Genomic DNA, 27,553 nt, shown 5'->3' with positions numbered 1-27,553 from the left:
ATGAGACCCTGTCTCAAAGGAAAAAAGATAGTGAATATTAATAGGACAAAATGACTATGACCCTCCATCACTCACCAGGAAAACCCATGTCACCAATGTTTCCTTTAAGTCCAGGAGGCCCTGTAAGTCCCGGTGGACCAGGGAGACCAGGGTCACCCTTGGGACCTAGAAATGTAATGTAAACAACGAATGGCATCATGGGACTGGAAAGACAAGTTTCATTGTATTAAAGTCCACAGATACAATTCAATGTGAAATAGTCAGGGAGTTTTCCAGAAGTCTTGTTAGTACCATAGTGGGATATAATTAAGCTAATACAGGTCTTTACATTCAACTTCAGAAAAATAAAGGTAACTTTACCTGAGCACTTTGTTCTTCTCCTAAAACAAGTCCATGCATTCCATGTTCTATTTGTTGCATATCAATAGCTACCATTTTGGGGGCTCTCACAGACAAATCCAACATAAAAATGTTTAATAAAATGTCAGTCATGGATCCCTATCATAACAGAGCCCCTCTCTCATTAGGCCAGAGAGAGATAAGGGTTGGTGGTTTGTTGGAGAGATGCAGGATTGACCTGGGTGTGTTTGAGGATTTTTCTTAGAGCATCACAGGTGCTTGAGCTATGTGATGTCACCTACATGTTTGCCAGTGCCACCATATATGTCGTTGTTTTTCTTTCACAGGTGACTTCCAGCTTAAGAGAATGCAGAAGATGTTGGGAAGAAACGAAGAGAAAATTTATCTTTCTCAATCCATCAAGATAATGTGGTATGGATTTGATGGCAAATGATCGACCTTCAGGGCTCTTCTGAGAGGTCAAAGACCAGCTGCATTTTATTCTTAGGGGCTGAACTAAAATCAAACAGCTGAAAGTTTTGAGAAGTGAGCTAATACTGAGGCGAACTGGTCACTATAAGAGCATTTCTGTGGAAAAAAAACTACAAGGAGGCCTGGGGAACTTTGGTCCTCAGAAATTTTAAAAATCAAAAATTTCAGTCATCATTTTACATTGCAGAATGACTGACTTGTCTAATGGCAACAAACAAACAAAGAACAACAACAAAAACAACTCGAACAGGTGATTTTATTCAGGCTCCAACCAGATAATTGTCTTATTTATATGCTGGCATGTCTATAGTAAAGTACAGCACATTACTTGAACCACAGTTCTACATATATTCTGCTCTGAGCAAACTATGACTCTGAATAAGCAAGCTAAAATCTCCTATATATTTTGTCTGTTGAAACTTTGGCTAAATGTTAACAATTTTGTCAAGCCCAACCAGAACCAAACCATCACTGAACATGAGGAGGTCACAATTACTTTTCCAAAGATTACCATCAGCTATCCAAATGCCACAGTGGTTCTATCTTACATACCTGGTAGTCCTGGCGATCCGGGTTGTCCAGTCAGTCCAGGTTGCCCTGGGTCTCCAGGCAAACCCTGGTAGCCTTTTGGTCCTGAAAGTCCAGGAACACCTTTCAATGATAAGCATAAAAATAAGTTAGGCTGAATCTTACTAACAAATTAAACAGATTTGCCAAAAAAAAAAAGCTGCTTAAGTGTTGAACTGTATGTAAGTGAAAAGGAGAAACTGGCATATTCTCCCTCTCTCCCCCTCTGTGTGTGTGTGTGTGTGTGTGCGTGTGCGTGTGTGTGTGTGTGTATGCATGTGTGTGCGTGCGTGTGTGTGTGTGTGTGTGTGTGTGTGTGTGTGTGTGTGTGTTGGGGGATTGCTGCTCTTGAACCATTTCTCTAATTCTGTTCTCTGTGACAAAAGCTCATTTTTCTGATAATCTACTTGATTTCCCAAATCAAGAAGACAAAATTCCTAGGACAAATGAGAATGAAAAGATGACCAAAAAAATGCAGCAGAAGTCACCTTCAAGATGATGCCTAGGGAAGAAAAGATGGAAAGAAACCATCTCTTACACAGCACTTGGGAGGGTAAGGATGCTTGCCAGGGTGTTTGCTTTCATTTTGGCAATAATTTAACAAACTTTCTTAGATCTGGCAGTGGCAGTTGTGCAGCATCTTTGCTTCTAGCATGATGCAGATATGGATCATGGATTATCAAGATGCCCCTGGAGAGTAATGGGGTGTGTAGCTCAGTGAGAACTTGCCTATCATTGGGTTTGATCCCCGGTACTTCAAACCAGAACAACAACAAAATAATGTTCAATGCCTAGCCCTGCCTACCAGTAGCAACAGCAGCAGTACCAAATTGGTGATAACCTGATGTACTATGGACTATTAGTTTCTCCAATTTTTACTATCTCCCACCAAGAAATTCAGATTATCCAAAAGAGCCAACTTCCTCTTTGTTCCCAACTGTCTCAAAGTATTTTATCATTAGTAATCCTACAGTAGAAGTCAAGTATATTTTTCCACTCCTATAATTCAGAAAACATGGCTAAAAATAAAAGAAGCCTCGTAAAATAATAACTCCAGAAACTGGTAAGATTACTCAGTGGATAATGGAACAAGCCACCAAGCCTGAAGACCTGAGTTCATCCTCCAGAGCCCACATAGTGGAGCAGGAGAACTCACTACTAGAAGTTGTCCTCTGACATTTGCATGGGAACTGCAGCCTATACATGTGCATACATACCAGTCCACCAATCAATCAATCAATCAAAAACTGATTGTTAAAAAAATAAATACCCAGGAAAGACATTTCATTTTAGTCATCCTAAAATTTATATATCCCTGCCTCTTTGAGTACTTTGTGAAAAGTTCCAGTATAAGAAATCATTTTTAAGGAAAATGTTCAGCATGCTCAATGAGAAGCTAATACTTGTTTACACACATACATGCACAGTTGACCACATTAATATAACAGAAAACAAACTGCAAAGGTACTAAAAGCTACAAATTAATGACTAATTTTAAGGTTTCATAATGTTTAAAAGTTTAGTTCTTTTTCAAAAAATATGTTTCTTTGCTACAGGTGCCTTATATTAATTTATGTATATTTATGTTTTGTGATAGTTTTGATGAACCATGTTGTTTTCCTATAAAAAGAAATGAATAGTGTTACAATTTAAAACCTGTTATGTACAACATTATACTATTCAGCTTCATTTGGTCTCAAAGGAAAAAAATAAAAAAGAACACTACATTTTCTAAATACCAAATGCTGTTCCAAAGTATAGTGACTTCTCTTCTGTACTCATGTGGTACTTCTGGAAATCCTGAAGGTAGTGATTTAAGTCTATTTTACTTATGAGTACATGTATGTATGTATGTGTGTATCTACATGTTCGTATGTTTGTTCGCACACATCTGTTTGCATGTGCATATAGAGGCCCAGAGTTGAAATTTTGCTTATTGAGGACAGGTCTCTCACTGAATTCAAAGGTCTTCCCAGAGTTCTACTATTTCTGCCTCAAAGGTGCTAGGATTACAGGTATGTGCCTGCTTTACTTTTATGTGGGTTCTGGGGATTCAAATTCAGTTTCTTGCTTGTGTAACAAATCCTCAATTCACTGAGCCATCTCCCCAGTTCCCCACATCTTAATGAATATCTTGCATATCATCATAGAACCTTCATCTGGCGATGGATGGAGATAGAGGCAGAGACCCACACTGGAGCACTGGACTGAGCTCCCAAGGTCCAAATGAGGAGCAGAAGGAGGGAGAACATGAGCAAGGAAGTCAGGACCAAGAGGGGTGCACCCACCCACTGAGACAGTGGGGCTGATCTAATGGGAGCTCACCAAGGCCAGCTGGACTGTGACTGAAAAAGCAGGGGATAAAACTGGGCTCTCTGAACGTGGCAGACAATGAGGGCTGATGAGAAACCAAAGACAATGGTACTGGGTTTTGATCCTACTGCATGAACTGGCTTTGTGGGAACCTAGCCAGTTTGGATGCTCACCTTCCTAGACCTGGATGGAGTGGGGAGGACCCTGGACTTCCCACAGGGCAGGGAACCCTGACTGCTCTTTGGACTGGAGAGGGAGAGGTAAAGGAATGGGGGGAGAGGGAGAGGAGTGGGGGGAGGGGAGAAGAGTGGGGGGAGGGGAGAGGAGTGGGGGGAGGGGGGAAATAGGAGGTGGGAAGGAGTCGTAAATTTTTTCAATAAAAAAAATTTAAAAAATCCTGTAGCTCATGACAGGTAAATGACAAAGAAAATATTCAAGCAGAAAGCTAATCAATGAAACACCATGAATCAAATGAAATATTCACTACCAAAATTGTGAATATTGACAATTGGCTTGTTGAGTTTAGTAACTCCAAGCTACTTCTCTGATACTTAAAATAAAATGTCAGAGGCCAAGCAAGATGGCTCAGTAGGTAAAGGTGTTTTGTGAAAAGCCCAATAACCTGAGTTCAGTTCCTGGAATTCACAGTGAGGATGGAGGGAACTAACTGCTGAAAGTAGTTCTTTGACTTCTACACATCCAGTGAGACACACACAATCATACATACATGCATACATACATACATACATACATACATATATACATGTATAAATGGATAAATATGTGTAAAGTCAAATTTCAGGGACTGGGTATGTAGTATGGTAAAAGAGCATGTGCTAGCATCCATGTGGGACTGTGTTTGTTATCCAGTATCCTCCTCAAAATTTAACTTCACATATGCAAAAATAATGTATTTGTGAATCCATCCATTCACCTACCTGGTAAGCCAGGCTCACCCTTCTCTCCTTTTGAACCCAGGAAATCTGGATCCATTGGTCCAGGAGGACCTGGAAGGCCAGGTTCTCCTTTACCACCTTTTTCTCCTGCGGGGCCCGGAAGACCTGGTTGACCTTGCATGCCATCATCACCTACAATCAACAAAGAACACTAAATTTGTCCATCCATGATTAGTGCATGTGAAATCGTCACTTGTCTCATAACTAGGTAGACATCTAAGCTCTAAAAACATTTGTGTAACTTGATGTCTGCCAATGAATTACTTGAGCGCATACATATTTAAAAAGTCCGGTAATCTGTCTGCTGTATGGAATTCTTGGATGACCGTTAAAGGCTTGCCATTAGAAAAACCTGAAGCTTAATTCTCAGATTAGGGACTAAGCATGTACAATGTTTCAGGTATACAGATTAAGTATGTCATCAAACTGAAAACAAGACTTTTTAATTGACAGACCACAAAGAAATAAAACACTAAGCATTGCTGGTCTTAAAATAGGAAAAACAAAACCTGTATTGGTAGAACACAATGTTTCATTTCCTTTGTCACACATAACTGTCACTAAACTCCAGTTCTTACCTTTAATACCAGGAGCACCACTTCTGCCGGGAATTCCCAAAGGTCCCGGGGGGCCCGGAGGTCCCATCATACCCATTTCTCCTTTGGCACCTTTAGAAAATATCAGTGAGTACATTTTATGTTTTTGGACTTTGGAAAGCCTCTCTTTCTCCCTCTGTCTCTGTCCACCTCTGTGTCTCTTTCTTCCCCTCTCCTTCTTCCACTCCCTCTATCTTGCTCTTTCTCACTTTTCTCACCAAAAAGCACATATCTATTTATCTATCTAGCTATCTATTTATTTATGTGTATGGGTGTTTTGGATGAATGTATGTGCACCACGTGCATGCAGAACCTGCAGAGGCCAGAAGAGGGTACTGCATCCCCTAGGGCTGTTGTTAAAATTGTGAGCTACCATGTGGGTGCTGGGAATCGATCCCCAGTTCTCTGGAAGAGCAGTCAGTGCCTTTAACCACTGAGCTCTCTCTCTCTAGGACCTCAGTTTCACCTCATGAAATTCTTTCTTAGGGAAGCCACTTTCAATGGAGGGAAGTTACAAGGATGAGAAGAGGCATTATGAATGATCAAATGGCACATGAGCTACAAAAGACCCAAGCATCAGAAAACTGTCATTATAGAACTGGATTCTTCAACTCCAGACATTCTTGTGGAAGTCATATGAATTACAGAAAATAATCTGGTAAAGAAACCCCTTGATTTCTGACCCACAGAATCTTGAGCAAAGTGTTTGAAAAGTAGCTTTAAACAATCACAATTTGGATCATTTATTATATAGTAATACATAACTGGTACTGTCACACAGAATAAGAGTATAGAGCAAAAAGGAAACCGAGTTTCCAACATTCATACACTTAACGCTCTTCCTTAATAGATAGTGTCAATTTGTAAAACACAATATGAAAATTATTTGTCAGAGTCATAATAATATTAGTTTCATTTATCCTCAGTCAGACAAATTATTAAACACTACCTGGAAATCCAGGAACACCTGCTTTTCCTGGGAGACCGGGTGATCCTGGAGGTCCTATGAGGCCAGGGATTCCAGGGGGCCCTGGACTACCTCTGTCTCCTGGGGGTCCTGGAACATCAAACCCCGGAGGTCCTGGATCTCCCTTCTCTCCTGGTATTCCATTTAAGCCTGGTTTACAAAACATTATCATGAGAAAGTATTGAAGCAGTTTCTAAGCAATGGTTCTGGTTATTTTTCTCGTAAAGAACTGATAGGATCTGCATATGATAAACCTAAGAGAGTACATTAGAGACTCTTTGGCATTGTTCATGTAAGAATGACTAAAGAAGATGGAGCATTAACACTTTAAATCATATTTCTTTAAGATGGTTTTCTCAAATTACTTTTTAAAAAAGGTATGTTTCAAGTCATTGTCAGAGTCATGAGGAAGACTCATTCAAAATACAAAACTATTTTTATTATTATAAAAAACCAATTTTTAAAAATCCTTAGTTCATTGTTGACTAACTTTTTAATAAACTACAAAAAATACCAAAACCACGAAATAAGAGCACAGTTTTCTGGTTGGATATTCAATAAATAGCATTATAGCATTAAATTGTTGTAGAACTTTGAATGCATATTCTTCATTGTTTATCTCATTATAAATTGTTAATATCTTATGATTTGTCACTGACACACCGACCACAGCTAGATTTTTACTGTTCCATTACTTGATAGTTATTTAGAGGGGGTCAAGATAATAGGCATCAATTATTAGTACATATTATGTTGACCCTTCTAAATAGTTAACAAATAAGTGAGTTTGTTTGGATCTAATTTTGGCTTTGTCTTACATGTTGTTTAATAATATGATACTATCAGTTCTTAGTATTTTGTATTAATTTTCTATTAGAAAATGAAATAAGTATATTAATAAGCTTCTGGCAGTTTCAGTCATGAACTATAACTCAGGGTTAGTAAGATAATAGTAATATTATTGCTGATCACTTTACCATTTAAGAATCAAGATAATTAAAAATGGGTGAAGTTAGTACTCTGCTTTGGTGATGATAATAAAATTTACTTTAAAAATGAATACATGTTCCATGAATAATAAAAATGTGATTTGAAAATTTATATATTGAGAGTGTATTGAATAATTTTTTTGGATTTTTTGAGACAGGGTTTCTCTGTAGCTTTTGGTTCCTGTCCTGGAACTAGCTCTTGTAGACCAGGCTGGCCTCGAACTCACACAGATCTGCCTGCCTCTGCCTCCCAAGTGCTGGGATTAAAGGCATGCGCCACCACCACCCGGCTTGAATAATTTTTATACTAACTTTTATTAGCTGTTGAATGCTATTAGTTTAGCTATAAAGTCTATGTCAAAGAAAAAAATTATAGGCAAATATATGAAAGTAAATTAATATGTGTTAATTTGCATTGTTCTGATCCTATGCAGTCTTTATGATCAATATGTGTATATATGCTATCCGAGGAGGGAAGGAGAAAGTGACACAGAAATAGACTATTAGATGAGTTCATAAATAAAACAATTGCAAGTTATTAGGTACAATTAAAAAGTACATATTAACACTTTGTATTTTATTAAGATTCTTATTAATGTTTTATTTTCATTCAGCTATGATGTATGAATTCACACTGCTTCTCTACAGCCATGTACTTTTTCAAGAAACAATAAAACATAACAGAAGTGATAAATTCATTTTATCTTTCTTTGTGAAATAGCAGGTGACATCTGTAACGGCCCAAACAAACAATCCTTTTTGTTTTTCTTCACGATCCCGCTGCTATTCAGGTTGGGCAGAGTGTTTTTGCCTTGAACGATGAAGCAACTATTTATAGGACCTTTGTTTAAAGCTTGCCTCCCAGTTTTTTTTTTTAATGCCTTCAATCAGTAACGACATGTCAGGGGCCATAAAAAGGTACAGCGTGCCTTCAAATCGAGTTTTAAAATAGTACATGAATAAAAATAGCCTTTATGGGCATTTGATATTGTTAACCACTGTTTTGAGATTTTTAATGCAATGACAGACAACATATCCAGTATCATTGAAGGTCTATGTGTTCAAAGGAATTACATGTTCATCTGAATTGTGCTCAATTTTCTGATATGTTCATGTGAATTTAAAACAGTTAAACGTTTCATATTTGTTTTCACTTTATGAGCTATTACAATATTTTGAAATACTAAATTCAGGCCTGAGGATGGGCCTTACTATACCCGAGTAAACAGAAAATCCACAATTCGCATAGACTCTTGTACAAATACAGAAAAGCCACACAATTACTACTCTATGGAGGCAAAATCACTAAGCTACATATTCACAAAACCTGAGTAGCTAATTTTTTAAAAAAGCTTAGTGTTCTCAGTTATAAAATTATTTCCAGTCTAGGACTAAAAGAGAAGGAGGAGGGGATCAAATAAAAGGAAACAAAATACCTGTGATATATTTTTACAGAACTCTCTTGTGGAACCTCAATTATGGCTTTTATGTGTTAATAGCATGAAAAAGTTCTACATGAAAGTCTTGTATATTATTGCATTATAGCTACTCCGCTCTGAAATAATCAGCACTAACAGTTTGAGGTCTATGTTTCTAAAACTGTATTGTCCAATGATTATATGGCAAGGGTAACTGTGTAATTATCAATTCATACTATTAGAAATAAATGGCTTTTAGGTGAACAGAGAAGAGAGAGATTAAGTATTAAATTAGCTCTTATGCTGTGATCTATAATTCAAAATTTTATAAAATTATATACATGCATAAATTACTTCTTAAATCACTTTGCTGGAAGGCATTCATATACGCTGCATGTCCTATAAGAGGCACATTTACTGTGATCTTACCAGGTTGGCCGATTGGCCCTGGAGTTCCTGGTAGTCCTGGTGGTCCCTGAATACCAATTCCTGGCAGCCCAGGAGGCCCTATTGGGCCAGGCTGTCCATTTGATCCAACATCACCTTATAAAAAAAAACAGTTTACATGTTAAAAACAACAGCTTCCCTCTTTTTCTTTATTCTCCCATACATTACATCCGACCACAGTTTCCTCTCCCTCCCCTCCTTCTGGTTTTCTCCTCATCACCCTTCTCTCCTAGATCCACAATTCTTCTGTTTCTTTTCAGGAAAGAGCAGGCCTTCTAGTGAAATCAACCAAATGGCATACGATGCAATAAGACTAATTTATCCAGAAAGAAAAGTAAAAATAAGTACCCAAACAGAAGTCCCATTAATAGTTACTTATTTAACACAAGGCAAGTACTCAAGTTCAGCATCTGTCTCAACTCTCTAAAATGCACAAAAGGTTCTAACCTATGCCTTCTTACTATCTGTAATTTATACTGAACAACTCTTAAGAAAACATAGTATTTAATCACTTATACTTTTTAAACAGATAAACATCAACATCTTCCTGATTATTAACTCAAGGCCATATGGCTGAAAATGTGCTCCAGCTTCTCCCCACCTTGCCTAAAATATTTTGACATTAGAAACTTTTCACTCTCTGCATTTGCTATCATTTACACTTTGTCAAAAATTATTTTATCTATTAAAATTTACTGAGAGAACACTGAGGAAGAGGGAGTGGAATGATTGCAAGAGCCAGGAGTCAGGAAGGACTAGAGAAAATGAGTGTCTTCTGCAGATGCCAGGACAGCTGCACTTAGGGACATGACAAGATCAAACCAGTGAACGTTCCTGTATAGAGAGGAGAGGGGCTCATGTGCCACCATCCCTAGTTGAGGAGTTACTGGCAGTTGATGGCTTCTGGGGAAGGGAAAGTCAGTTTTCTTTAAGGGTGTGGCCCCTGGTAGGCTGTTCATATTCTAATGGACTCATGAGCATAGGAGCAGCACAAGTTAGACCCAGGAGATTATTTCTTTTTTAATAGAGGACATGAAGTTTGGAGGCATGGAGAGGTAGGTGAAGGATGGATCTCAAAGGCGTTATAGGCAGGAGTGGGAAACCTACATAGTATGCATATATTTCTAAAGAATTAATAAAAACAGTGTATTTAAAAGGAAACAACCTGCTCCTACAGAGAATCCTTGGATGAGCTCTGACAAATGTATACAGCCATATAAGAGGCACTGTAATCCAGCTTTAGAATTGATTCATCGATCCAAAGAAGCACCTGTCATCGGTTGTTGGTCCTTTCCCACATGTCAATTTTCTTGCAGCTACTGTTCCACTTTATTTCTTCTAAGTTTTCCATTTCCAGAATGCCATAAATTCAATCATGCAGTATGTTGTCCCTTGAGTATGTCTTTTTTCACTTAATATGATGATGTGAGATTCATTTATGCTTATTGTGTATACAGATATCCAATCATGTTAGCACTGTTTGTTGCAAAGATTTATTTTCCTATTGAAATTGACTGTGTAAATTTTTGAAAGATACATGTCGGGCTGAGATTTATGTCAGCAGTTAGAGTGTATGTTTAGCATGCACGAGTCCTGGACTTGATTCCTAACACCACAAATCAAATATTTCATTGTATAAATACATTACACTGTGTTAGTCTTTGTTGCTTGATGGACATTTGGGCTGTTGCCAATTCCTGTTGATTATGAATAAGCGCCTATGAATGTAGACTTACAGATTTTCATGCGAAGTTTCATAGTTTTCTTTTGTAAATACCTAGAAATGGGCCTGCAGTTTAAGAGTGTAAGAGCATGCTTTCCTTCCTAATACATTGGCACAAAACTTTCAAAGTGAAACTAAGCTTGCTTTTGGTTTCCGTACTAGAGACTAAAATAACTCGCAAAGTGGCTGCACTGTTTCGCATTGTAACTAGCTAGAAGAAAAACTCAGTTATTCCACATACTTGGTGGCAGTTTTCTTGTTCTTGAAAAGAAAGCAAATTCTTTTTTTAATTTATTAGATTGAAAAATACCAATTCAAGTTCCCATTTCCTCTCTTCCTCCCATACCCTCCACAAACCCTCCCACCCTACCCCGATCTAATCATCAGAGAGGCACATTGCTTTGTGGAAGGTTCAAGGCCCTCCCTACTATATTTAGGCTGAGCAAGGTACCCATCCAAAGAGAATGGGATCCCAGAAAGCCAGTACATGCAGCAGGGATAAATCCTGATGCCACTGCCAGTGTCCCCTCAGTCTGCCCCAGCCATGCAACTGTCAACCACATTCAGAGGGCCTAGTTGGTCCTATGCTTGTTCCTTTCCAGTCTAGCTGGAGTTGGTGAGCTCCCATTAGCTCAACTAGACTATTTCAGTGGGTGAACCCATCATGGTCTTGACCTCTTAGCTCATATTCTCATTCCTTCCACTCTTAACTGGACCTTGGGAGTTCAGTCCAGTTCTCCGATGTGGGTCTCTGCCTTTGACTCCATCAGTTGCTGGATGAAGGCTCCATGGTGATATTTAAGATAGTCATCAGTCTGACTACAGGACAAGTCAAGATTGGGCCCCCTCATCTCTATTGCTTAGGGACTTAGGCGGGATCATCCTTGTGGGTTCCTGGGACTTTCTCTAGAGCCAGGTTTCTGCTAACTCTATAATGGTTCCCTCAATAAAGATATCTCAAGAAAGCCAATTCTTATAGTCATGTATCTATCTCACTGTAGTTTGAACTTATATTTTGCAGATGTCTACATTGAAGTTCTTATATGTAATTGCTTATCATTTGGTTGTCTTTTGTGGTAAAATATAAATATCTGTTTAAGTAGATGCTAATGCTTTCTGACTCGACTTTTTAATGTAGTTGTTGTTTTCTGACTGTTGAGTTTTATGGATTTTTATATTTTCTGCTTACAAATAGTTCCCTAGATATGATATAAAAATACTTTATTTTAATAAAGTTCAAGTTAGTAGTCTCCCTTTTTATTATTATTAGTATTCTATCTAACAGTTTTTGTCTAGGTTATGATCAGAAAGATTTTTCTCCTATGCTTTCACTTAAAAGAAAGCTAAGGGGCTGGAGAGATGCCTCAGCTGTTAAGAGCACTTCCTGCTCTTCTAAAGGTCCTGAGTTCAATTCCCAGCAATCACATGGTGGCTCACAACCATCTGTAATGAGATCTGGTGCCCTCTTCTGGCCTGCAGACAGAATACTGAGAATACTGTACATGTAATAAATAAATAAAATTTTTAAAAAATTAAAAAAGAAAGCTAAATTTGACCTATACACCTGTGGTTCCACTGTCTATAAGCTGAGGATACTTTTTCCATAACTTACAATGTTTAATATTGATTATCAACTTGACAAGATTTAGAACCAAGACTCTAGACTGTAGGGCATTATTTAGATTAGATGAAGGGGAGAAGATTCATCCTAAATGTGCCTGACACCATTCAATGAGCTGTGGTCTCTGACTCTGAAAAGGAGAAAATGAGCCAAGCACTTTCATCTCTTTGCTTCCCAAAAATCGACGCGGTGAGAACAGCTGCCCTGAGCTCTTGCTGTCATGACTTCCCCTTCATAATGGACTGTACCCTAGAACTGGTTAACCAAAATCAATCCCTCCTTCTTTGCTTCTTTTGTCACTTATTTGCCACATAAATGAGAGAAACAAGATTACGTAGGGTTATCCAAGAGAAGTTGCACAAAAAATGTGTGGCCCACTAAATCTTAAATATTCTACTGTTTGATGTTTTACAGGAAAAAAAGGTGGAGTGCTATGTCCTAAAAGTTTTATGTATGGGCCTACAGTCTATCCTGGGATAAAAGTAGAAATGGGGGTTTCATTTGCTTGTTTCATGCACATATACACAATATTTTCTGTACTATTTATCAGAAGGCTTCTTTTTCTATTGAAACTTAAATTTGTAAGGATAGAATTTACCCCACCCTTAGAGTGCATGCTTAGCATATGCGAGTGCTTGGATTTTATTCTTAGCTCCACAACCAAAGAATCAAACACAAATCTATTTCTAGATCTCGTGTGTCTGCATTCACATATTTCAAGATATGTTAACCACTGTCAGATGGTAACAAGTCTTAAATCAAATTCTTTGAATTTTTCAACATTGCATTTTCTTAATTTGTTTCGACTACCATAGGTTGTTCAGTTTTCCACATAAATGTTAGAACAATTACAAACTTCTGTCGTGCTTTCCTTAAGGATACGATTAGTTTATAGTTCATTTTGTGTAGACTTGATAACTTAAGAAAATTGTTCCTGCGAGTAATTAGCATAGTATATCATTCAGTTTGTTTTGTGGCATTGGTATTTTTGTAGTTTTCTTTACATATAAATACTGCACATATTTTTAGAGACATGCATAATAAGAACACGTAGGAAGAAGAGATAGGAAGCATGGGTATGGGTGATTACCTAGACCACTATGGGGACATAGAGGAGAAAGTAAAGATGGAGGAGCAGGCTTCACTGGCCATGAATTTTGTTTCTCTATTTAATTTGGCATGTGTGTGTATCTGCACTAGAAAGATGGGACCTTCTGTGGAATGTTGGGGAAGTTTGGTCTCTAGATATGAGAAGAAGGAACACTACAGAGGTAGATGGAGAGCCAAAACAAGTGGCCGAGGGACAACGCTGAGACCTGCAGGTAGATCTTTTCACATCTGCTCCCAAACTCTTCCAACACAAGGCCTTGGCGAGTACACCATTTTTCCCCATGCTATCAGGAAAGTTTAAGAAGACAGAGGGTGGAGGGAGATGTGCTATGGAATTAGAAGTAAGATGAGGGAAATATAAGATGAATCCAGAAAGTGTACATTTGGATCCCACTCTGCAGCTATAGTGGGAGGTGATTTAAAGTATGGGTCCTCCATAAGGAGCGCTCCGCTCTCTGGTATATCAAAAGAGGAGTGGCAGACTGACAGAGCCATTGGGGAAGATGCAACTGACAGACATTGATGAGATGCTAGTACTCTGCCACAGGTTAGGAAAATCCATAAAAGCCTCCAGTGCTTTGAGTTTTACTAATCACATATGGAAAAAGAATTTTTTGAAAAAAAAAATTGGTGCTATTTTAAACAATCTTTTTTCATCTATTTTTAATTTGTAAAAATACACTTTATTTTTGCATATGTTTCCTAATAGCTATACTCTAAAATTGATTTTCTTTCTGTCCCAAAGTTTTGTTTAAAATTATTTTCCACTGAGTAGTACTCTAATATGTATATATTCCACACTTTCTTCATCCATTCTTCCATTGAAGGGCATCTAGGTTGTTTCCAGGTTCTGGCTACTGCAAATAATGCTGTTATGAACATAGTTGAACAAATACTTTTGTAGTATGATAGGGCATCTCTTGGGTATATTCCCAAGAGTGGTATTGCTGGGTCCTGGGGTAGGTTGATCCCAAATTTCCTGAGAAACCACCACACTTCTTTCCAAATTGGTTGCACAAGTTTGCATTTCCACCATCAATGGATGAGTGTACCCCTTACTCCACATCCTCTCCAGCAAAGGCTATCATTGGTGTTTTTGATTTTAGCCATTCTGACAGGTGTAAGATATCTCAAAGTTGTTTTGATTTGCATTTCCCTGATCACTAAGGAGGTTGAGCATGACCTTAAGTGTCTTTTGGCCATTTGAACTTCCTCTGCTGAGAATTCTCTGTTCAGTTCAGTGCCCCATTTTTTAAATTGGGTTAATTAGCATTTTAAAGTCTACTTTCTTGAGTTCTTTATATATTTTGGAGATCAGAACTTTGTCTGTTGCGGGGTTGGTGAAGATCTTCTCCCAGTCAGTGGGTTGCCTTTTTGTCTTAGTGACAGTATCCTTTGCTTTACAGAAGCTTCTCAGTCTCAGGAGGTCCCATTTATTCAATGTTTCCTTTAATGCCTGTGCTGCTGGGGTTATATGTAGGAAGTGTTCTCCTGTGCCCATATGTTGTAGAGTACTTCCCACTTTCTCTTTTATCAGGTTCAATGTGTTCAGACTGATATTGAGGTCTTTGATCCATTTGGACTTGAGTTTTGTGCATGGTGATAGATATGGATCTATTTTTATTCTTCTACAGGTTGACATCCAGTTATGACAGCACTATTTGTTGAAGATGCTCTCTTTCTTCCATTGTATACTTTTCGCTCCTTTATAGAAAATGAGGTGTTCATAGGTTTGTGGGTTAAAATCCGGGTCTTCTATTCTATTCCATTGGTCAACTTCTCTGTTTGTATGCCAATACCAAGCTGGTTTCAATACTGTAGCTCTGTAATAGAGTTTGAAGTCAGGGATGGTAATGCCTCCCGACGTTCCTTTATTGTATAAGATTTTTTTGCTATCCTGAGTTTTTTGTTTTTCCATATATAGTTGATTATTGTCCTCTCCAAAGAAAAACATATAGTTATCCTCCTGGATACTGGGAGTAGACAAGATTGCTAGGCAAAAATTGGGAACTGGGGGGTGGGGGTGGGATGGGGGAGGGATGGGGGAAAGGGGAGATGGGGAGAGAAAAGTGAGAAGGGGAGGATGGGGAGAGCTTGGGGGAATGGGATGGTTGGGATAAAGGAAGGGTGGATATTGGAGCAGGGAAGTATATATCTTAATTAGGGGAGTCATTTTAGGGTTCGCAAGAGTCTTGACTCTAGGCCAGGTGATGGTTGAGCACGCCTTTAATCCCAGCGCTCGGGAGGCAGAGGAAGGCAGATCTCTGTGAGTTCGAGGCCAGCCTGGTCTACAAGAGCTAGTTCCAGGACAGGAACCAAAAGCTACGGAGAAACCCTGTCTTGAAAATCCAAAAAGAAAAAAAGACTTGCTGAACATAGCTGACAATGAGGACTACTGAGAACTCAAGAACAATGGCAATGGGTTTTTGATCCTACTGCACGTACTGACTTTGTGGGAGCCTAGGCAGTTTGGATGCTCACCTTACTAGACCTGGATGGAGGTGGGTGGTCCTTGGACTTCCCACAGGTCAGGGAACTCTGATTGCTCTTCTAGCTGATGAGGGAGGGAGACTTGATCGGGGGAGGGGGAGGGAAATGGGAGGCGGTGGCAGGGAGGAGGCAGAAATCACCTTAGGGTTGGCAAGAGACTTGAACCTAGAGTGGCTCTCAGGTGCCCAAGCCGAGGTCCCCAGTTAATTCCTTGGGCAGCTGGGGATAGGGAACCTGAAATGACCCTATCCTATAGCAATACTGACGAATATCTTGCATACCATCATAGAACCTTCATCTGGTGATGGATGGAGATAGAGACAGAGACCCACACTGGAGCACTGGATTGAGCTCCCAAGGCCCAAATGAGGAGCAGAAGGAGGGAGAACATGAGCAAGGAAGTCAGGACCCCGAGGGGTGCGCCCACCCACTGAGACGGTGGGAATCATCTAATGCGAGCTCACCAAGGCTAGCTGGACTGGGACTGAAAAAGCATGGGATAAAACCGGACTCTCTGAACATGGCAGACAATGAGGGCTGATGAGAAGCCAAGGACAGTGGCACTGGGTTTTGATTCTACTGCATGTACTGGTTTGTGGGAGCTTAGTCTGTTTGGATGCTCACCTTACTAGACCTGGATGGAGGGGGGAGGACCTTGGACTTCCCACAGGGCAGGGAACCCACACTGCTCTTTAGACTGGAGAGGGAGGAGAAGGAGAGTCGGGGGAAGGGGAGGAAAAAGGGAGGCGGGGAGGAGGCAGAAATTTTTAATAAAAAAAAGATTATTTTCTAAGTATAAAGTCATATTATGTATGAGTAGGAATTTTCTTTTTTTCTAATCTAATGCTTTTAGTTTCTTTGTTGTGCCTTATAGCAATCGCTAAATGTTTCCAGTATAATTCCGAATTTTTTGGCAAACAATTTTGTGTTGTAACCTTTTTTGGGGGAAAGTATTAGGTCTTTCTCCATTAAATAAACTAGATTAAACTACTTATAAATCATAAAACTTTTGATAAAAGAGTATATAATAAAAAAGAGTTTGGGGATTTCATTATTGATGATCATTACTCTGAAACAGAGCCTCCCACTGTCCACACGCACAGTGCCTGAGACCATGTATTCCACAATGTCCTCTAACTTGAGGAAATCTATCCTTCTCAACATACCATATCCTGAGTTTAAAGTCAGGAGCCACTATGCCCAACTAACAGGATTTCTTGAGTTTATAATTTTCTAAAAGTATTTTTAAGGAATGGATGTTGAATTTTATCAAATAATTTTAGCAATATTTAAGGAAATACATAGATGCAATTCTTTAGACTGTTAAAAGAGCAAATTATACTGAATAATTTCAGATGTCAAAGTATCTTGTATTCTGAAGATAAAATTTATTTGTTCATGGTGCAGTTCCTTTTTAAATGTTGTGATGTTTGATGTGTCATTGTCCTCTTGAAATCTTTTACCTATGCTAGGGAGATTGAGAGATTTTGGCTTATAACTTAGGTTTTGTTCTTTTGTTTTTCATTTGTTTTGTTTGTCTGGTTTTGACGTTTGAGTAATTTTACCCTCACGCACAACCACTGGGAAGTGATCCATTCAGTATTCTATGGGGAAAGAAACTGTGTAGGGATGCTATTACTGCTTTTTAGAATGTTTGATACTAATTCCTAGAGATGTCACCTGCACCTGAAGTAGTCTTTGATGGATGAGTTTTAAACTATAAGTTCAATTTTAGAAAAAATGAATAATTTCTTTATCAGTTATCATCAATAAATTATAGCAATGCTTTATAATGGGTCCATGTTATCTGTCAACATATTTTTCAGCATGCATTCATTTGCTATAGTCCTCTGCTAGTCTTTTAATGTCTACAGTAGTACTTAACATTGTCCCCATTTTCATTCTAAATATTCGTAATCTTTATAGTTCTGTTTTCATGGTCATCCTGTCTAAATATATATCAGTTTTACTAGAGTTCTCAAAGGATCTCATTTGGATTCAGATGTGCATCCGTTCTATTGAACTTTTTGAAGAAACTCATTTGGTTTCATATAAATGTCCTGTTTTTTAAGTTTCATATGATTGATATAGTCCAACCTTCTCATACATTCTTTTTCATTTGTGTACCTTCCTTATTTTCTCAAAAATAATAATTTATTTGAGATTTTTTTTTCAAAATAGGGTTTCTCTGAGTTATAGCCTTGGCTATCCTGGAACTCCCTCTGTAGACCAAGCTGGCCTTGACCTCACAGAGATCCGTCTGCCTCTGCCTCCCACGTGTTTGGATTAAAGGCATATACCAGCACCACCAGGCTTATTTTTCTTTTTTTTAATATAAACTTTAGCATACAAACTTCTTTTTTGAACCACTAGATATGTTTTACTTTATTTTCACTCAATTAGACATGCTTGTTAATTTTCCTAATTGCTTCTCTTTTGATTGCTGGTTTATTTAAATACTCTAGATATTTTCTAAGTGTTATGATTTTCTCAAGCATATTTATCTTCCTGATATAATTTCCTTATTTAATTTTTCTGGTATTACCTTCTTAATAAATATGTTTTTAATTTGCTAAGGTTTGTTTAAGCCAAGATTATGCCTTTTTGTGGTTAATTTATGTGTATGGAAAATAATGGTTCCCTGTTCTCATTGGGTGAAATGGGCTACAAATGTCAATGTTGAGAAATTCCTGACACTTTCCTACTAGAATTCTGGGCATCTTATTTTTGTATCCATCCACATAATACCAAGACTAAGTACTATACATACTACTTAGATAAGGGAGGAAAGTCAAGACCATGTAATGATGGAAATTCCAGCATTACAATTTTCTATCTGTAATTTTGTATTTGCTCTACTTAGAAGAGCTGCTGAAATTCTGTAAACTTATAATATAAAATATCATTTTCTTATAGCTCAAACTTACTTTTCATAATTATAATATTTATAACTCTAAGCCCTCTTTTTATATATTATGCATTAGGTGTTCATTTAATGAGATCATTTATTCATATCAATTTTGAAAGAATTCATCCTTTCCTTACTGACTAATGAAGACACTTCTGTGAAATACCAAGTTTATGAAGGCACATATGTATGATTTAGACACTTCTACTAGTGCGCTCGTTATTCCTGTACAGGTTCACAGTGGCATTTTATCATACATTGATGTGTATTCGGTAATTACTGAGTTTCTAAATCAGTTTCATGAAGTGCTTCCGAGTGATTTCTTAAATTCTCATTGAAAATAATTTATATTTATTATAAATGGGGAAATTGACAATAGCAAGCCTTCCCACTAATATATAGGATTAAAAATCAATTATAAAATTTTAAGTTGCTATTAATAGTTTATATTTTCCTTATAAATATATTAGACACATTTTCTTGATTTTGAAAAAAATATACACATTTTATTGCTATCAAATCTTTTACTTCTAATGTTTCCAAATATATTGTTTCATTTGTCAAAGTATTTTCTATATTATTTCTGCTGATTAGACTATCTTTTTAAAAGATTCAGGCAAAGTGTCATTTCCTATACTTCCAAGAGCCTTCAAATGAAATAAATTAATATATGAGGTAAACAGAATGCTTCTAAAGTCATCATTTTTATTCTTTTTTCTTTTTTGTATAATGAAATTTTGATATTCAGGTTTGAGCATATTTTTTACCCACATGGAGATTTCAAAACAGTTATTAACTTTTTAAATTTATTGTTGGTGTCTATATTGTTTTAAAAATGACATACCAACTTTCTTTTACAGTTTAGTCATTTAATTTCAATATCTATTAATTGGTCTAAATATGTCTAATAAATGAAGATTTTGGAGACATAGGTCCTGAGAATCAAAATAGTATAGTAAATTATTATGCATACAAGTAATTTACCACTTAACATAAACCACAGCCATGTTGGGCAATTTTTTTTTTTACTGTACTGTGTTAGCTGAATTTTGACTATTGTCAAAATTTGATTTGAAACTTTATTAGCACACACATTGAAAAAACTGCTATTATAGCAATACTAGTGGTTCTCAACCTGTGGGTCTTGACCTCCTGGGGTCTCATGTCAAAGATCTTGTATATTGAATATTTACATAACGATTTGTAACAGTAGCAAAATTAAAGTCATGAAGTAGCAATGATATAATTTTATGGTTGGGGGTCACTACAGAATGAGGAACTGTATTAAAGAGCTGCAGAATTAGAAAGGTGGGGAGCCACTCATCTAGATTGTTTTAATAGTAGAGAGCAACTTCTGAGATTTTTCAAGAGCAAAGTTCATACCTTTGCGTTTTTAGTGACTTAAGTATTAACACGATCCATGATATGAACATAATAATTGCTAGACAAATGAAGAACTTATATAGAAAAATGTCCAAATATTAATTCTTTTAGTACGTTAAGAACTGTACTAGTAGCAGTGCCCAATAACTTCTACCTGAGATCCTATCATTAGGGAGGTGGGAACGGGAATAATGAGTTCAACAACAACCTGGGTTACATGGAGAATTCTTGTCTCAAAACGAAAACAAAACCAAAAACAAACTAGAAAGCAAACCATCCCAAATTCTACTTAGATTTTACTATAAAAATATGGGAATCCTAAATTTCCTTTAAAAGATTAAATAAATTCATGGCAACAAAAAGTACATGTTTCAAATATGTAGTTAATTTATTCATAAATTATTTCTCAAAATATAGTAGGGAATTTCTTGAATTTGATTTGCAATTTTTAATCATGGCTTATAGATGAGAAAGATGAACTGTTGGAGAACACTACAACTTTAAGTGATTTACAGTCCCTCAAACTTATTTAGTCACAGATATATATATATAGGTGTTATTAAAAGATATACACACACATGCATAAACAGATATACAGGATTCAAAAATTGGCACCCATTCTCAGAAACACACATCCTCACATATATTTCACGCCAACGGCAAGGTGAAATGACAAATTCTCTGGATTCTTAGCAAGTTTCCCTTTTTTTGAGAAATGCTTTTGAATTTTGAAGAAGTCACTCTCTCCATAAGTCATGTGCATATGAATACCTCCTAATTGCTAATGAAATATTTCATAACAACTCTGGAAAACCACCACCCTCTTTTAGCTGAGGTCATAATATCTCCTTTCTCTACCATCCAGAGTCTATAAAGCTCCTGTACTGCTGACAATGGACCTTTAATCACAAAGACAAGCTTGAAGGTCTCAACTGGAGCTTGTTATTTGAATCAACTCTCTTTCCTGTTCTCAGAAAAATATATATAACTCTTTGAACTAGGTCCTCTGTATGGAGCTGACAGTTGGATAGCTTTATGTGGCTGTGGCACCTCTAGTGGTAGGTTCAGATCATGTCCCTGGGGCAGGATCTGAGTTTTCAGAAACTATTCCCAATGCTTGATGCACCTTGAAGCAGGGAGAAGAGTTTGGACCTAACCTCAACTTGATAAAACATGTTTTGTTTACTCCGATGGGATGCCTGCTTCTTTCTTCAAGGAGAAAGAGTGATATAAGAGGTGGTATATGGGAAGTGGGTAGAGTGATCTGGGAGCCAGAAGATATGTGTAGCAAAATATGGATGGTATGTAAAATAAATGTAAAGATAATAAATAAATATATAATTGTACTGAGAAGGAAAAAAGAAATGTAGGTGTCAATAAAAGATATATAGGTGTTACTAAACGAATTTATTTAAGAAGAAGCTGTCTCGGACTACTTTTGGGATTTTCACAACAAAACCCATTCTGGCTAAAATTAAGTGGAGATATATATTGCTTTAATAAAAATCTTTGGGAATTTAGAGTTAATTTAGTTATGTCTCCAAAACATTGACCATGAGAATTCTGTTTCTTGCAAACTGACCAGTGAAATAAAACCAGCCAAGCCAGCTATGTTAATCCTATTCCTTTTTATAATCAACATCAAATTCAAGAACTTTAAAGCAATCGAGAAATGGAAAATAATATCAATAGTTCACAGGGAAAATGAAGCTCTTAAAATATGAAGTGATGGTTAATTTACTCACAGTAAGGAACATGTACATTTGAACTACGCCGAGAGGAAAGGCAAAGTACATAGTATAGTTTAAAATTTTAACACAAAACTTACTTTTACATTATGGGAGTTCACACATTAATCTATAGCTACCATAACATACACAATGTGATACTAGTTAAAGAAGAGTGAAATAGATGAATGAAATAGGATTGACGTAAGAACAAAGATCCATATTTATATAGTATTTGACTTGATAGAGATCCCCACATAATCCACTGTTGGATTTCCATTTTAAATACAATGACATAAACTCAAGTTATTTGAGATTAATGACAGTAATAGGACAGAATGCCTTGGCAGTGCTGAGCAGACAAGTGTTTCTTACACAAGGCACAAGGTGATAATAATAGAAAACATAAATTAAAAATAAAAATAAAAACAATAAAATTTAAACTTTTATTCAAACACACTGGAAATGTGAGTAGGTAACCAACATAGAAAAAAATTATTCCTGAGTTTATTCTAGAAAAAAACACAAGTATTCATTCAGGGTATATTAGGAATACCTTCAACATAACATAAAACACAACACAGTCCATCAATTCAAACTGGTAAGTGTTTAAATATCTACCTAATAATCCACAAGAGCAGATAAAATGATGGATGCCCCTAGTCATCAGAGAAATATAAATTAAAATGTAATTTATGATATTACCACAAAGCAAGTAAAACTTTCATGCTGGAGAGAATGACGACTAATGCTGTATTGGCGTGAATTTTAAATGGCACATCCATGTTGGAGAAAGAACACACATGAGCAACAATTATAATCTTAGCTACATGGTTAATCAAAATGAAAACATATATTCATTAAAAGATGAGAGAACTCTTCTAATAGCTTCTCTCACAATAGTCAGCTACTTGAGACAGTCCAGGTATCCTCGCAATGTCATCTTTTTTCTTAGTAATTTCTTAGTAATAAGAACTAGTGATGAGCACAGTGGATGCTTTTTTTTTTTAAAAAAAAAATGCTCAGTGGAAGATGCTTTACAAGAATGTATATATTGCATGACTCCAATTACAAGGACTCCAGAACAGACAGAATAATGATATATTTTAAAACACTTATAACAATATTGGTGTAGATGTTGGAGACTGGAAAATGGAATAAGAACAGTTTCTAGGATATGTATATGTGTGTGTGTGTGTGCGCGCGCACGCGCTAGAACTTAGAGCATAACAGGGAAATGCACTACCAATTAGCTGTGTTCCCAGTCCTGAGAAATTTATATGATATTGAATTGCATCTGTCAATCTGAAAATACATCTGTGGATTTTATATAGGCATACAATACCTATATAAGTAGACATCTTTGGAATTGTAATGATTGTTTACCTCCTGAGTATTCAGGGGGAATGCACCGCTATTGCAATTGTTTTGATATTCATCAAAAAGAAATCAACAGATATATAGAGATATGGTTAGGTGGACAGATGTATAGTAAATATGGATAGTAAAATGTATGTCTAGTAAAACACTCATAGTAGAACATCAATGATGGATGTATATAGCAATCATTGTGTTGTCTTTTCTACCTTGTATTATATGTGGAATTTCCATTTCTGGGACAGAGGATTGAATCTGGGGCCTTTCACATACTAGGCACGTTTTCTACTGTAGAGCTATATCTCTAGTTCATATATTCACATTATTTTATTTAAAAATACTTGGAAGCAGACAAAATGTTATACACGGGGTCCAAGCAGCAGGTAGACAGGTCATTCGATGTATAATACTTTAATGCTTGTGTGTATTTGAAAACTTTACAATGACATAGTTTAAACAAATTATACTGATAAACCTACTTACTTCCACCAGGCAAGAAAAATCAGGAGGTTTGTTTGTTTGTTTGTGTTTAGTTTTGTTTTAGAATAGTCAAGAAGTGATTGGGGAAAAGAAGTGCTTTCATTCATTGCTGATAGGAACGCCAATGGCACAGACTGAAAGAAATTTCATAATACCTTGAGAGGCTTTTACTTTTTAATGAGGAAATTAAGTTTTGTTCCTCTACTCTACTATTATATCTGCACACATCTGAAATAACATGTGGCATTATTTGTAATCAGAAAAGATGAGCAAAAATCCATTCTAAAAAGTAGCAATTGATAGCATACTCATGTAATTCAATACTAGGCCACCAAATTCTTTTAAATGCTTCAAGCACTGACATGGAGTGATTCCTAAATTATAAAATTATACAAAAAAACACATGAAAAGGCAGAAGGCAATTATGTCCTCTGTTTTGACAAATGAAGAGAAAACTTCCTAAGAGTTAGTATTTTTGTAGAGAAATAGCAGAGAAAAAGAAACAAAACTGAGATTACATATAGGATGGGGAGGAAGAAAGTGGGGATTGGGGATGAAGTGAAAGAAATATTTCTTTCAGTTTGTCTGTTTAATTGTTTTTGAGACAGGTTATTCTGTAGCCTAGACTAGTGTAAAACTCACTAGATGAGGATGGCCTTGAACTCCTGATCCTTCTGCCTCTGACTCCTACGTGAGATTACTGGCCTATGGAACCACACTAGGGTCTGTTACTTATGTGCAAATATCTTTGTATTACCTTTCCAAGAAAATCAAAGATTAAAAATAACTATCAGAATATGAACAAAATTATAAGAGTAACAGAAGAACATCATGGGCTCTCCAGTTAACTGGCTTATGATCCTTAACCTTTTCTAAAGGTTTCGACATCAATAACAGTTTAAAGCAAATTGAGAAGTAGCAAGAGCCTCCATACCTTTTGGTCCAGGTAGCCCATCCAAGCCAGTGCGTCCTGGAGGACCTGGAGGTCCTGGAAAACCACGATCACCTTTTGGACCAGGTGTTCCTTTGAAACCTGGGAATCCTGGTGGCCCAGGTGGCCCAGGTAACCCAAATCCTGGCTCTCCCTTAAGCATACACATAACAAAACACAAGGAAAAGTCCCGTGACTTTCCTGATGCTTACCATTTACTATAGAGAATTTAAAGCAGAGAATACAAAGTAATACTTCTCTTCCATGGTGAGGAGAGGATAATTAAATGAAAAGTAATGGGCATGTTAGAGGAAACATCTGGAAGGATAGGAAACAGGGTTTAGTAAAATCAAATCCAATGCATTGGACTGGTTTCAAAATAAGAAAGTTAAATAAACGAGCATGCGATTAAATAACACTCTACCCAAGTGAGAAAAGGTGAATATGGATTGAGAATTAGATCATCCAAATAATGATTTTAAATTTACCTAAGTCTTATAATGCCATTGTGGTTTCTGTATAAATTTTCCATTTAGTTAGAGATTAATATTGAAGCAATTTCAGGTGAAATGATGTACTTTTGAGATTTGGGTTAAATGAGAATACCCCCCCCCCCAAGAAAAACAGGAAAAGATTAAGAAAATGTTATTAAAATCTTAATAATTTTGTGCCTGGGTGACAGATATATGAAAGTTCATTATATTACTTCTTTTGCTTTTGTGTTTATTTGAAAATGTTCATTATAAAATAAAAACAAGCCAACAGAGAAGTAGTTTTCTCATGAGAGCCCATCAGCTGTTTTTCCCATGGAAAACAAGTAATAATGATGAAATCCAGCATGATTAAATCATTTAAGTACAGAAACTACAAGAAGAGTCAAAATAATTACACACTGCAGCAGTTGGCTGAAGGCTGACTGAAAAGTGTTTGAGGTTAAATAAGATACAATAGAAGGAGTATTAAGGGAGTTATTTATTAGTAGTACCCAATAGCAGTGATTTGCTTTATGTGTCTTTGGTGGAATTGGAACAGAAGAAGCAATACAGAAATGACTTAACACACCCAGCACAATCTCACCAATCATCACACAGGTATGGCAAGTAGGAAATGGGTTACTGTTTATATACATAAGCACAGGTAAAGCTGATCATTGGATTCTTCCATCTAATCTAACAGCCCACTTGTCTAAACAAAGGTCCGAAACTTTTGGGATCTAAATATTACCTTTTGTTCCAATATGGCTTGGGATTAGATATTTTATTTTTAAATGAAAATATAGTTAATTCTTTCAATATAATTAAGACCTGGGCCAATGTCTAACTCAAAATAGGAAATGGGACTAAGGACAGTAGAATAGACAAAAATAAAAAATAAAAAAGAGGGGCAGGTTAAAATGTTCCCAACTGGGGCTAGAAAGATGGCTCAGCAGTTAAGAACATTGACTGCTCTTGTAGAAAAACCAGGTTCAATTCCCAGCACCCACATTGTGGTTAACAACTGTCTGTAACTTCAGTTCCAGGGCGCACGAGACTCTCTTCTGACCTTTGTAGTCACTAGGCACACACATGGTACACATTCATATGCATGCAGACAAAATACTCATATACATAAAAGATTAAAAAATAAAACTTTAAAAATAAACTTCCAGACCTTTGGTCCTGGAAAGCCTGGTGACCCAGGTGGGCCATCTGGACCCATTCTTCCAGGTGTTCCAGGTGCTCCTGGAGGTCCCGGAATTCCTGGGAAACCTGCAAAACAGCAAGACTTTTTTTTAATTCACAAGAAGAACAAACTTTAAAAAAGATAGTTACATTCTCATCTCCCTAATCATGCTTTACACAACAACTCATTAAAAGTACATGGACATTCTGTATGTCTACTCAGAACCAGGCCTAATAGATATATATTTGCGATTATCTCTCACCCACTTTAGTCTGTCATTTCCACAGATTAATGGGTGTATAAGAAGATGCATTCTCCTAAAGAATATAGAATAAGTCAGAACTAAACATAGTGAATGAATGCCACATAAAAATACAGAACTTCCCTTCTGCTTACATCAAGAGGTAGAGTGGCAGAATGTCTATCATGGACCTTTACAGATGAGCTAAATGCAACTCATGTGTTACATAAGAACTGACACATAGAATCAGATCTGATATTTTAATAAAAGTATTTGGTAGAAGTGAGAATTGTCATTACAAAAGGGGCTGTGTTGCTACTCATGAGAATAATAAAGCAGAACTATAGAAAATAAACCCCAAAATTTCGATAAATCAAGGGAATATTTAACTTGGGATAAAATAATGTGTATGTGTACAGTGAATCTGTTTTTTGATTAATATAATCTATTAATTCATTACATGTCTATTTAGTGCTTGCTATATTCCCAGGAACTATTCTAAGCTCAGAGAATACAATGAACACAAAATGCAAGAATTTCTGTGATGTTCTTTAGCACAAGATAATTTCTGCATCTCTGAAATGCAGATAGTTTTTTATTTATCTATTTATTTTATATCCTGGCTGTAGCCTCCCCCAATTCACCTCTCCCAGTCCCACTCTCCTTCCCCCAATCCATTCCTCTTCCAGCTCCATCCAGGAAAGGGTAGGTCTCCTATAAGTATCATTAAACTATGGTATATCAAGTTTCAGTAAGACTAAGCACTGTAGATAGTTTTGACACTAGATTGTTTTAGAAAATGAACTCCAGGTTCAA

General features: G+C 36.7%; 1 protein-coding gene across 1 annotated transcript in view; it reads right to left on the bottom strand.

The window, feature by feature from the left end:
* Nucleotides 1–27,553, bottom strand: part of Col4a5 (collagen type IV alpha 5 chain) — a 187,005-nt gene that overhangs the window by 41,524 nt on the left and 117,928 nt on the right. The window contains exons 28-35 of the mRNA XM_075957560.1: nt 26,485–26,582; nt 24,838–24,988; nt 9,067–9,180; nt 6,213–6,380; nt 5,246–5,335; nt 4,650–4,799; nt 1,384–1,482; nt 76–165 (exon numbers count right to left, since the gene is read on the bottom strand). Coding sequence (XP_075813675.1) covers nt 76–165; nt 1,384–1,482; nt 4,650–4,799; nt 5,246–5,335; nt 6,213–6,380; nt 9,067–9,180; nt 24,838–24,988; nt 26,485–26,582 — 960 coding nt within the window. The remainder of the gene's footprint in view (nt 1–75; nt 166–1,383; nt 1,483–4,649; nt 4,800–5,245; nt 5,336–6,212; nt 6,381–9,066; nt 9,181–24,837; nt 24,989–26,484; nt 26,583–27,553) is intronic.

Source organism: Microtus pennsylvanicus, chromosome X (assembly GCF_037038515.1).
Source record: "Microtus pennsylvanicus isolate mMicPen1 chromosome X, mMicPen1.hap1, whole genome shotgun sequence".
Taxonomy (NCBI): domain Eukaryota; kingdom Metazoa; phylum Chordata; class Mammalia; order Rodentia; family Cricetidae; genus Microtus; species Microtus pennsylvanicus.
The sequence above is the reverse complement of the archived record's forward strand: the minus strand, read 5'-3'. Positions and strand labels throughout refer to the sequence as shown.